General features: G+C 43.6%; 1 protein-coding gene across 2 annotated transcripts; it reads right to left on the reverse strand.

The window, feature by feature from the left end:
• Positions 1-2,058: 2,058 nt before the first annotated feature.
• Positions 2,059-10,339, reverse strand: AKTIP (AKT interacting protein). 2 transcript variants are annotated; one of them, XM_088530857.1, is made up of 9 exons: positions 10,204-10,339; positions 9,074-9,279; positions 7,433-7,497; positions 7,254-7,354; positions 6,144-6,232; positions 5,944-6,042; positions 5,626-5,733; positions 4,877-4,937; positions 2,059-2,993 (listed from the first exon to the last, which is right to left on the reverse strand). In XM_088530857.1, the coding sequence occupies exons 1-9, from the start codon at positions 10,243-10,245 to the stop codon at positions 2,886-2,888; spliced, it is 879 nt and encodes a 292-aa protein (XP_088386983.1). In that variant the 5' UTR covers positions 10,246-10,339; the 3' UTR covers positions 2,059-2,885. The 2 variants fall into 2 exon arrangements, with proteins under 2 accessions (XP_088386983.1, XP_088386982.1); XM_088530856.1 differs by having other exon boundaries at positions 2,059-2,996.
• Positions 10,340-13,419: the final 3,080 nt, after the last annotated feature.

The raw sequence follows: 13,419 nt of genomic DNA on the forward strand, positions 1-13,419 counted from the left end.
AAGTGTTTAAAGTGTTAGCATAACTCACATTTCTCTTTCTGAACTAGTCTGTGAAGAATTCAGAACTGCTAAGATAGTCACAAGTGTCTTTCAGGTCACTTAGTGCACTAATGCCTCAGGTAGTGACAGGGATTGCAGTTGGGCTTCAATTAATCTCACCTTTAACCATATACCTGTACTATATGGAAGATGACAGTAACTTCAGGAGAGAAGGGTTGGAATTCAACATGGTGGCTGGAGTACTCATTTGCTTACCTTCCTCCTGGGACAGCTGCTTTTAGTTCACAAATCTGATGGCAGGTGACCTTGTTACTGTTCCCTCCCCTGTATTTAAGGGAAAAAAAACATTTTTTTTAAAGTACACAGAATTCACGGTTCTTAAAATAAAAAAGGACCTAGTATTGGGGATGTGTGGGGAAGGAGGACACCATCTCCATTACAGCCCAAAGAGAAATAAATTCACTAAATGTACCGATAAAACTATTTTTTACTATATTACTGATTCTACTTCATCATTGTTTTTACTAATCTTTTACTGTGACACTTCCTAGGCTCCAGCTGCACTAGAGATTTGTAAAGGAGCCCTCAAAACGCTTTCCCAAACATTTTCCTTGAAACTACCCCCCCCCCCCAAGTCACTTTCCATATTCCTTGCAAAACTAAATGCAAGTTAAAGCTTCCAGCTCGGTCCCTCCATTTCTGTTGTCTAGCCCAGACCTGTGAGAAGAGCCCGACACCTCCGCTCCCCTCCAGCTCCCGGCACCTGCTGGAGCTCTGGAACGCGCAGGCCCCACGCAGAGGCACCCGGGGTGCCTGTCGTGGCCCGGGGCTGCTCCTCGCCCTGTGCTGGCACCCAGGGGGACCCGACACCAAGAACGGAACTGCTGCTCCCTGGGAAGGAGGGCACTGACGGGCACAGACAGTGCCCCCCTGAGCGTGATCATCGCACTGGGACACCAACAGCAACAGCTGGAGAAGCTATGAAGGAGATTTTTATATATATATATATATATATATATATATATATATATATTTTAACAATGGCATAACAACAACACCTAAGAGAGAGATAAATGAGCAACAGACAAAACATTTTTCAAGTATTAAGCTGTCAGGTGGTTACCCCCACTCGGGAGGTACCAAAGCACACAGCCAAGGCCACCCTGGCACGCAGCGAAGCACCCGAGCACAGGCTGCCCCTGAGCTGCGCTGGTGCGGGAGGGCCGGCCCCAGGCTCCCCCAGCCCCACGGGGACGTCACTCACCCTCGGGCGGCCTGTGCTCTCCGAGGGATCCGCTGCCGGAAGGTCCATGGTGCTGGGCAGGCCGGGAGAGCCGCGGGGCTGCGCGGGCGCCTCGGCACGCAGCACCTCAGCACGCGGCGTCGGCCCACGGCCCCGCGCGCTCCCGCACCACCAGGCCGGCCGCGAGGCCAGCAGCACAAGCTGCACCCTGGGTTTGATGCCCCGTTTCACCCTGGCGAGGGGTTCCTGCCAACCCCCGGCTCAGGACGAGCACAGGGCGCTGCTCGTTACCTGCTTCCAGGCACCGGGGAGGGCACACGAACCCCGCAGCTGAACGCCGCCTTCCGCGTGCACAGGCTGGCGCAGGAGGGAGGGAGGACAGGGAGCGCCAGCACCACAGACTGCAGCGGCGGAGACAACCGGCTGCCTTCCGCCAAGATCCGCAGGGATTCACCACCTCTCCACGTGTGCGAGCCCTCTGTGTGTCCAAGGCCCACAGGTACCTGCCAGCCATGTCCTGTTCTCACAAAACCACGTTAGCAAGGCGGAAATGCCAGAACACCTTTAAACAGAGAGATACAACGTTAGCACAGGAGGAAAGACGAGCCAAGGAGCGCCACTTCAGAACAGTGATTTCCCAGGTGCAGAACAGGACCTCTCAGCCTCCTGGGGTTGGACCAAAGCTGTATTTAGCCAAGTCTCTCCAAAGCACTTAACGGGATGCCTACAAACACAAAGGGAGCTCTCTGCTCTCACCCCAGGTCCAAGTTTTAGCAAGTTTCTAAAATACAGACAGACAGAGGGACAAGAGATGGATCATGATTTTTATTTTTGAAGATGTCACTATTAACACACATTAGTCAAGCTATCCTAGTAAACCCTGCAGCATAGACACCTAGGGAATCTAAAACCCTCTAAGATTTTATTAGCTCACGAGACCACCATTAAAAGTCCTGATTTTAGTGTTTACGTAATCAAAGTCCAACAAGGCTGACACTGCTCTCACCTTGTCAGACTAATGTGCGCTTTAGTGACAATATCCATTTACAAATCAATAATACATCATACACTGAGTATCAACCTCAGCTTTACCTCTGGAAAGTGCTAAATGGAGCCATTGAACCAGGTATTTACAATTTCAAATCCTAATATATTTACAATAGAAACCAAAGTATTTAAAACCATTAAATATAGTGTTTAACTCTGCTATATTAGTTTACATGAACACAGCTTACCTCTGGCATCATATTTCCTGCTAATATTTCTGCCAGCATTTTAAGATTAAAAAAAAAAAAAAAAAAAAAAAAAAAAAGCTACTCCTGGAGGGAAAAATAAAAGCTTAAAAACCAACCCAAAACCTCCAGGCGGTTCAGAGCCCTGAGGAATTACCCACCCTAGACAGCTTCCAAGTAGAAGTACTGTAGTGTTCAGAGATACTTCCAAACTCCAGGCAAGCCTTTAAAACCTAATGCATATGTAAAACTTTCAGAGGCAGTAATCCATCGAGCAGGTTTACTGGAGTCACTGCTCCCGTTCAGTTTTTACTAATCCATAGTCAAGAAGGAAACTGCTGCTTGGCCGTTTCTCCTCCGTTCCGTTCCCTCCACCCCCAGCACGTGTCCGAGCACCGCGGCCGGAGCAGCTAGGTGGGCATCGTCTTCTCCTCTTTGCTGAACGGCTGAACGGAACCCGGCTTTACCCACGACAGGCCAGAAACGTGGCTGCTTTTGCAGTGCTGATCTTCCGGCTTCTTCTAGCACAAGAAAGGTAAAGGCAGAGTTATGAGACACCCTAAACCTTCTCACCGCTCTGCCCGTCCGTTTTAGGCTTGCTGGACACTCCGTGACACGGTGAGAAGCGGCAGGTACTTGCTCTCCTTATAACTTTCTGTAGACAGCCCCTTCCTGCTCTAAACATTTATCATGGCTAGAATTAATCACTGGGACACAACACAGCTCAGCCCACACGTGAGCTCGACTATTGCAGTTAAAGAAATAAAATAAAGGGGGGCTAAAGGGGCCTGGCACCGCAGGGGCTCCCTGTCACCTGCCCCAGCGCCGCTGCTCGAGCCCAGTGCCCAGCAGGGCCTGAGACTCCACAGCCTCTCCCGGGGCTCCTTGGGGCAAAGGAACCACATGCAGAACCAGCAAGAATCCAGAGCTGCTGGACAGGAGAGAGACTGGAAAACACAGGGAATAAGAGTAGGCAACTTCCTTTTACAGGAAGGGAAAAGGACTTTCTCAACCATCCTATTGTTTTGAAACATGTCTCCCAAGACATGGAATTTTGTCCATTCCTGCTATCAACAAACCAACAAACCACTCGGGCAACTAATATACAATAGTTCCTGGAGATCTTAATTAAAAAGTGCATCTCCAGAGAGAAAGGGGGAAAAAAGTCATTACTGGTGTAACGCTTGCTGCCTGTCTCAGACGACAGCACATGCTTCCAGTTTAAGCATCCCAAGCCTTTCCTTTTCTTTATTTTTGACCTACAGCTTGTCAAAGAAGGGGTTATGGTGAAAAATAGAGAGTCAGGTGTATTTTTCAAGATTAAGAAGTTGGAATAGAGATCAAATTATTTTGCTGTGGGTTCTAAGGCCACCTCACCTCAAGATCTAACTGGGAACATTGCTACACTGAGCTTACATATAGCATATTGCATTAAGACCAACACACAACCTCACTCGTGTCCAAGGACATGCAAGAACATGAGTGGTTTGCAGCGAGGAAGGGCTGATCTGAGACAGATGGAGAAAAACAAAACAAAACAAAACCCCCCACAACACTAATGGAGAGAGCCCATTGCTCCCTTCAGCCAGGGACTAAAGCATTCAAAGTATTCGGAACATATTTTCTTGCCAGTCCTGCAAAGACACCAACCACCATTTCAGAACTGGAGGCACTACAGGGGGACATGAATTACTTGTCATGTCGCTTGGTGCAGACTCGGGACTGCTGCCTGTCAACTCTGGTCATGTACAGGGAATCAGTTTGAAAGCACAAAAACACTCCGGGGAAACAGTAGAACCTGGCAGAACCTTTAGAAAGCCTTAACTTCTCCAGAATGAAGGCTTTGGGCCTATTTCCTAAGGAGACAAAGAAAGGTTCTACCACACGTGTGTCTCTGCTCAAGAGCCATTTAGATAAGTTATCAGCACTGCTTAGGACTCCTTCATCTATGCTAAGGTTATTTCAGCATGTCACTGCACCTTGTCTCTATAGATACCCATGGTATCAGCTGGGAGCTATATGAAGCAACACTGTTCTTGCTAGCACACTAAGGGTTATAGGATGCACTTTGTGCTACAAGCACTCCCTGTTCAGCTGACACTGTCCTGCAAGAGCATTTATCCTTCTTCCCTGCATTCTCTAAGTCTACCAAGTGGGCCAGCAATCATACTCTGTCTAGCTAATTTTTCTAGTTACCCAAATAATCTTTTGCTTAACAGTCGAGTTAGAACACTGACGTAACTGCTCAGTTACAAGACCCGTTTGTGCACATTTGCTAGCCCAAAAGAGAAGTGGGATAAGGTCTGTTGAGTACATGATCATCCCAAAGAGGCAGCGAACTTGACTTCTTTTATTAGACACTAAACTCTTCTTACAGTGAACATTTGGACTTTGCACTTACCTTTTGACTCAGCATCTTCTCTCTAGCTTCATCGTGGATAGCTGGATTCCATGGAGAAAAACTACAGAAAAATTAGAGACATGTCTTATTTTGCATTTTTGTAAACCAATATGTATACAGAAAAAAAAAAAAAAAAAAAAAAAGTGAAAAGGAGCAGTTTTCCTTGTTTCAATTGTTTTTTCCAGCCAAATGCAAATCTCAGCTTTCAGTGTTACAGCATACAGCCATGAACTGCAATTCATGCTTCCAGGCATCTTTTCAACTAGATGTATTTAAGTTCTCATTTTTATTTGCATTCAGAACTGGAAATTCATGCTGGTGATGCTAAAAGCAACACTATTCGCTCATTCATTTTGAAGTTTATTATTCTATCCCCCCTGCAAAAGGAAGCTCTAAAGATATCAGCCAGTGCAGTCAATCAAGCTACAAGCCTGAAATCAGGAATGTCTGAAAGCAGAATGTGTCTTATGGATATCGCCACTTGGGGTGAGTGCTTTTCTTAAAGTTTTGATACGCTTAATGGAGAAAAAAAAAATCAAGCCAAAAAAAAAAATAAACCAGTGAACAGAAGCATCTGGTTACATCTAAGTTCACTTAGCACTAAACAGGAACAAAGCTCACAGTATCCCTATAAAGTTATCTATTTGTTGAAGTTAATCTATTGCCCATCTCTTACACTTCAAATCAACTGCTATATTAAGTTTGCTTTCAAAATTTTAGGGCATGGTGAGTTTGTCCACGGTACTTACACAATTGCATAGGGATCCTCTATTTTAGGCTGATCAAATAAGTGACTGCTGCATAGTCTGACACTGTCCACCACTTTACTTTTGAACAGCTGAATATCTTTTTCATACCTACAAAATAGAAGTAAATGATGCTAAATGATTGCAAAAACTAAGTTTGCTGTGGAGGCACAGACTTGGCTAAGCCTCCATTTCATATTCTAATCCAATCATCTCTAATTGTGTAGACCACAAACCGATACAGAACGGTTGCAGACCTCTCTCTACTTCTAAGCAAAAGTTTCTCAGCACAGCATGACTATATAGGTGGAAGATACTTACAGCACTGCAGCCTCAGGATTGAGGGGACAAGTTGTATCAATCTTGTAGAAGACTCTGCGAGCGTACATTAGCACTTGCCATATGTGATTATGATTTCGCCTAAAAAGAACAAATCACAGTGAAAAAAGAAAGATTAAAAAAAACATAGCAAAAAGGAAAAAAAAAAAAACTTTCTTTCAAATTATAAGCCAGTATTTTACCTCCACTTTGCAAACGCTCTTTTCACATCCAGTTCACCAGACAAAGGATCTACTAGCGGATGGAAGACAGGCAGATCAAAAACCAAGCGCTGCATTAGAAAAGAGAAATTCAATTTTACAAGCACTTTTTTTCTTTGATAAGACAGATGTTGTTTTCAAACACTAGTTAGCTAGTACTGTCCATAGAGAAAACAACTTGAAATTGTTTATACTGACTGTGAAACTGTAATCCAAGACACTCTCATTACAGGCAGGGTCTTGCCCTCTCTCACAGGCTTATCAGCACATCAAGGAACTAATCCAGCTCACTGCACAAGCACTGCAGCCAACACAGGCAATAACATCAGATAACATCAGCTAAAACCAGAACTACTTCTTCAGCTCTCTGTGACTCAAAGTCTTTTACCTACCTGAGTGGGAATCAATATACATATTTTTAATCCTAAACATTTTTAAGTCTCCTGCACAGTGACACCAAAGTGCCTCATACACTTTATAGTTTGTTTCCTTGGCATTTATGCATTCCTCCAACAGAAGCTTAGTAGCAACCCTGCCCTGGCAAAATAATGCCGGGTGTATCCATCCACTGAGGACACCTTTTTAAAGACAATAGCTTGACACAAAACCTAACAGAGAGCTTCCTGACATAGCAGTCAGCTCAGCTCCAGCAGTTACCCACACACTTCTCCTTTTAAAGAGATTTGGCCAAGAGGGCTGGACGCCAAAGAGTCAGGCTGACAGAAGGAAATATTTTTTAAAGGACTACACTTGCTAGGATACTTTTCCCACAAACAAACCCCAAATGGAACGTAATTCTCTACTATCCACCTCTCTTTTTCCCCATCACCAGACTTCTGAAGTTCTCTTAGTGCATTTTAGAAGAGACACAAGCAATAAATTTTGCAGTACTGTGGTAAGTGCTAAACAGGTTCTCGTATTTTATTTTCTACTACATTGCTACTCAAGTTTAACCTCCTGCAAGAGGTATCCAAACCCAACTTTCTTGCCAAGGCAATAACAGCTTAAGTGTTAGGGTAAAGGACTGGTTGATTTGATAGCCTAAAGCATCTAACTTCACAAAATTCCCTCTACACTGAGGGCACCACTCACCGGGCAGTCTCCATCTGGATAATTATCAGGAATATAGACAGTAAACTTAAACACACCATCCTGGTAGAGCCCATGCCTTATGAAGATTACTCCAAACCACACTGCAAATGAGAAAGCTTGCTTGAGTGGAAGAATCTACTTATTTGTTTATTAATTTGTCGAGTTGAATTGAAACTTACTTATTGCTGATTGGTAAGACGGCTGCACATAGACACCCGGCAACTTCTGCTTTACAACCAGGGTACTGCAATTAGGAACAGCATTTAGAACAGCTCCACAACCACCTTAAAAAGACAGCAAGCTAACGAGAGCAAAGCCAGGACTTACTGCCAGCAGTTTAACAGTGGATTTCTTCCACAAGCTTCCACTCAATTCCCAAGGGTGATCGCTCTCAAAAGGAGAGGCAGGGAACTAGGGAAAAATTGGTCTTTCTCCCTGCTTTTTCTACCCTTCCCTTTAAAGGACTACAAATAAGACACATTGCTTCCTAAAAAAAGGGTAAACCAGAAATGTAGTAGATCTATTGAACACATGGCATCACTGCTGGGTTTTTATTTTTCTACTAAAATCCCAAACTTAAAGTAAAGGAGAAAAAAACATTAAGTTATTCTAACTTAAATTTAACTGCAAATATGACAGAGTTATCACCGCTTCCCATTATGTCTGAGATTTGACCAAGACTTCATCAGCTGTAATAAGATTGTGAGGTGAGTTAAACAGGAATCATAAATGGTAAATGGCAGAACAGAATAGCAGAAAATAGCACTGGAATATCAAATCATGATCTCCAGTCACTAACAACCAGTGCATTATAGCCCATTTTCCCCACCTTTTCCCCCCTTTCCCTTAACCCGTAACTTTCTGGAAGCTCCAGTTGATATCAGAGAGTATCAGAGGGATAAAGTGTGTTCTTACTATTTTTCAAATTAAGAAGTACACAAAGTTCCTAATCAATTTAAAACTTAATTCAAATAAGAAGTTTGTGTCAGTTTTCTAAACAAGAATTCATTTTTCTAAGCTAGAACTCTCACTTTCAACTTAATGGTTAAATGCAAGACTTTATATTTCATCAGGACTCCAGGGAATTGCATTCCAAAAGGCTCTGCATAGTTCAAAATTCCATCCATCTATTATGAAGGAAGTCTCCTCAGCTTTGCAGCACAAAACACGAGTTATATAACTAGGAAGTTTTGCAGACAAAGAGATTAACCTGCTCCCACAGCAGTCTACAAATTGCTAACAGATCTATTTATTTGATCCAAAGAAAGCTCTTTTAATGTGCTAACTACTCATAAAGTTCATGTTAACCATCATTTGAAAGTCAGGAAAGCAGATAGTCTCCCTAATATTCATTTTATAGGCCACAACAGGTGCTGATCAAGTGTTTTGTGTAACCACTGAAAGAAGCTCCCACATGCTGGTGACATTCGACAGGACCCTATAGTCATAACTGCTTTCCTACCAGACATCTGCTTGCTTCTATTTTAATACTTGTTTGCAAAACTGGATATTTCTAAACAAAACAAAAAACAAAAAACCAACAACAACAACAAAAATCAAGATAACTGGTCAGGAGGCATAACTCCAAAATAAAGCTCAAGAAATATTTCAGAAAATCAAATCTAAACACACCCCTTAAAATCTCATCCCATTTTCCTCTCCTCAGCTACCTCAAGAGATTGAGGCTGCTCCAAACAAAAAATTTTGCAGAGTTTCACTGCCTTCTTCAGGGACTATGGCAGAGATAACACACGCAAGAATTGTTATTTTGCTTAAAGCACAAGTCCAGAGGTTTAAAAAAAAAAAAAGCGAAAACCTACAATTCTGCGAGGAGAGAATACTCCAAATAAAAAGGTCCATATGAAGCATGTGTTCCATTTGTTGACTGGGACGAAGGGGCAGGGGACGCAGGCTTGGTTATTGGCACAGCATTTTTTGGAACAGAAGGCAACTGTTTCTTTGTAGAGGCTCGAGGAGGACTTGTTCTTAGTTCTCCAGCCAGCGTTTTCTCTTCAGCTTCAGGTCTCTGTTAGATCAAAAGACAGTCACAAAGATAACAGGTAGGATTTTCTAAGTATTAAACATATGAGCACATTTTAAACACAGGTCTAAATACTGTCTTACTAATTACATGTTTGGCCAGTGTAGTTGGTCTTGGATTCTGTTGTTCTTTTTCTGTTTGTGTTTTTAAACACACTTATATTCCATTAAGCTTAGTCTACAACTGCAAAAGCAATTAACCTCTGGAGTCTGCACATAGTCCTCTGTGACTACTGGAGAGGAAATCTGCAGATTAGGACCAGTGCTTAAGGAGGTTTGCATTTATTTATAAACTAGCACCAGATAATATATAGCTCCAGCTTAGAAGTCAAGTCTATTTCCAGCACACCATGTATCCCGACAAACCATTCCCACTGGCAAACACCTCTGCCTTCTAGAATTCAGAGAGTCTCTGCACAAATAGGGTAGTGAAGCAGAGATGATACCCAGAGAACTTTACACAGAAGAGTTCCCATGAATACTGCATTTCTTACTGTTTTACACTAAAAAAGGCCTTTTCCACTCAATTGGCCATTTGCTAGAGAACACTGTACTACATATAGACCCGATAGTAAACCCATAAGTTTCCCAAGCAAACTTTCAGGTTAATTACTTGTGATTAAGCTGTACTATTGCAGCACTAAGTTGTAACAACATGGCATGATTTATTGTATAGTGCTCTCAAGAATTTGATGCTGCACAAGTGACAGAACCCGTGTCACAAGTTTCATCAAAGGTATGTAATTTGCGCTAGTGCTCAAAGACAGATGTGATAGTCTTTTCCAGAACTGATACTCTGAAAAGAGACCTTATACATTTCCTGCATTAGGTAGACGTATATAGTGTAATCACTCTACACTTAACTTACAGCACCACTCAATGCAGATTAACCTCGTTAGTAAATAGCTACCTTGCGTACAGAGCTTGCAGACATGCTCCAGAAAGGGTTCATTCCGTGTATTCCAAATAAAGGACTGTGATTTTTCAGTGTCTTCAGAGTTTCCTCAGGTGCCTCCAGCTTATATCCTAAAAACACACAGAATTAGGGTTTAGTGGATGCACATAAACAGGACTCAATATACAAATTGGGATCAAATCTAATTCTGCAGACAGTTTACGTTCCTATAACTACAGGATATCACCTTCTAAGGCTAAGATTGATGATCGATATTATGATTATTGACAATAAGAGTGGCAAAGCTGTTATTTATCACACTTCAGAACATTCTTATAGCTGTCCATGAAATAATTTGTGCATTAGAATTGCTGCTTCCTTTCAGCTAAAATGAAACTTTAAAAGAAGTCTCGTGTTCTGCATTTTGTGTTGCCAACAGGAAAAAAAAAAAAAAAAAGATCATCTGTCGGCTCAGTACAGTCAAAGCCTCTTTATATACAAAAATAATAAAAGTTTTCACTCCAAGAGCAAAGCCCAGCACTGGACAGCACTACAAGAGCTCTCTCTGTAGTGTGTGAAGTGCTGTCCCTTGCCACATACCTGTGCAGAGCATGAGTTTGGGAGCTCCCTCTCCTTCCAGTGAAAGCCAGGATCCTCTCACTGAGTTTGCATCATGCATGTGTCATTTTGTTTTCATCTGCATTGAAACTTGGCCAGGAATAGACAAAGCCACTGAGCACAGAAGTTTCTCTGTAGCTCATTTAATGGTTTCATTATGAGCGCTAGGGCTTAACATGATCACCGACTCAATAACAAAGATTTAAGCAATGTCTGGTATTTCACCCCATCATCTACTGTTTGTGCCCTCGATAACAATGTTCTCCTCTTGGGAATCCTCAGGGTGTTACCTCCAGCAGCCTGGCACTTAAAATAAAACAGAACACACACGGCTTCTTGCTACTGCGTGTGCCAGAACTACTCCCGGCTACAGCACCTCTTGCTCCAGCACAGCCTGTTTTCCTACTACTTATCCCAACTCTCCTGATTTCTAACCTGTTCCTCTTCTTCCTCTCTTTGACTGTACTAAATACATTTGGGGACAATTCAGTTTACTGAATTTGTACAACACTGGGTAGTATAATTCAAAGGATGCAAGAAGGGGAGAGAGGGAAGAGTCCAGGCTGTATTACAGCACAGTCAATACTCAGAATTGTTCTACAGCAAATCAATATCTATTCACACATTACATGGATTCATTTATAGAGAAATTACAACATTATAATCAAAGTTCCTTTAAAAAGGACAATAAATGCCTATCTTCTTATGAGAAAAAAAAGTTAAGCTAGATCACTTAGGCAAAGAAAGTCTAGCAATGTTATATCCTCACAAGAAACATTTATAAGTATGTCTAGACCATATAATAGCCAGGAATAAAAAGCAAACACCAAACTCAGAGGAGCAATGAAAACTAATTTGCCCACCTCAAAATCACTCACACAAACATTCAAGCTCTACCCAACATCATGCCATCTGATACATGAATCCTCCACACACAGCTCTTCTTCAGCGGCCAGAAAGTCACCTCGTTGTGAGCCAGTGCACACGGAAAGACAAGCAGGGCTGTTGTGACAGCAGGGAGGGTGGCCAGTCCCCGTATCCCGTTCGCAGAGCAGAGCCAAGGGAGGATACACCAGAGCCAGCAGGGCCTTCCCTCTCCCACAGAATCCAGCCAGACTCAACCAGCAGGGTGCTGGGCCAGGGCAGCAGGGAACATTCCTGAGGGAACTTCAGCGAAGCTGGAGGGAGGAGGAACTGACGCGCAGGGAGTGACAGAGCAACACGGCCTTGACGGGAGAGAAAGCTGCTAGGAACAGCCACGGCCTTGGACACGCTAGTAGCAAACTGGACTGAACACTTTACAGTTCAGTGTGTTTTTTTCCTTTCTTTTTAAGATTAATTAATACACTATTCCAGAGCCAGAAACATAACACATAGGAGGAGGATAGAGAAGGACACAGTCCAACTTCTTGCAGATAAACAGGGAAGTGACAGGGAAGCTGGATAAGTGGCGCCGAGCGCAGCCCGGGCACCAATAGCTCCTTCCAGGAAGCAGCTCCGCGTCCCAGCAAACGTCTTGTTTTCTGGGAGCCTGTTTACGAGTCATTACAAAGCGGTTTCCTGCCTCACATAAAGCAACAATTTAGTCCTAGTTAAACAGCAGAATAACTCCTGCAGGTTCTCCTACATTGCTACCATTTATCCAGCTGTTTCCTGCCAATAAGCAACATGCAACATTGTTATGAATATATTAGTAAGGCATCCCCAGGTTCACTCACTTGTTAGGATATGAGGTATCACCTCGGAGCACTGTTTTCAAGAGCTGTTCAAGGCTTTATAGAGTTTGTTTCTTCTAAATCATGCACCCTCCTATCTGCGCTACAGATAAGGGCGTGAGAGAATTAGAGAAAAGAGAATATTTTGAGGACAAGAAACTTGCTCTGCACCTGTTCATACTTTCTAGTGTGTTTATCCCACGGTTTACCATGCTACGTTAGTTAAAGAGTCACTGGAAATAAAAAGTTGGATACCAGCACATTTAAATCTGCACATGGCTTCTCTCACCTCTCACCATAGAGCAGTTCTGCCCAGGCAAAGCATGGGCCCAGCACCAGTAAAAGGATTTTCTCATCAGTTCAGTCCTTCTCTTTTACACTGGTGTCTGGCATCTGTGGTGTCTAGCGCCAGGGTACCCCAAAGCACTTTGTGGAGCCCCCATTAGTGAAAGTATCACCTTCCTCGAGGGCACAACCCTCCTCTCTTCCTCTTTTTATGGAAGGAGGATAAATGCACAGAATCCTTCCTGTCATCACTTCCATTACATACAGGGCCTCCCGTGAGGCCTGACAACATGCTGCTTCCACAAAAACAGAAAGCAACAGCAGCCCTCCCAGACAGCTCTCCTCTCATTGGTTTCACGCTGGTGTAAATCCAGGCTCAGCAAGTCCTTCTACCAAATATATATGTTTTAAACACAACAGCTGGGTTATTTCAGATACATCCGCTCTGTCTATTCGGAGGGGCCCAAGACAGCACCTGCACCCACCAGCTCGGCCTCCTCCGCGCCGAGGCCCGCAAGCCGGGAGCCCTCGGAGCCCGGCCGGCCCCGGGGCCGCCCCGCGCTGCAGCGCCGCTCCCGAGCGCTCGCGGACACCCTGCCCAGCAGCCGCGCTT

This window comes from Tinamus guttatus, unplaced genomic scaffold (assembly GCF_059628265.1).
Source record: "Tinamus guttatus ecotype Peru unplaced genomic scaffold, ASM5962826v1 Tinamus_guttatus_pri_ptg000389l, whole genome shotgun sequence".
NCBI classification, from domain to species: domain Eukaryota; kingdom Metazoa; phylum Chordata; class Aves; order Tinamiformes; family Tinamidae; genus Tinamus; species Tinamus guttatus.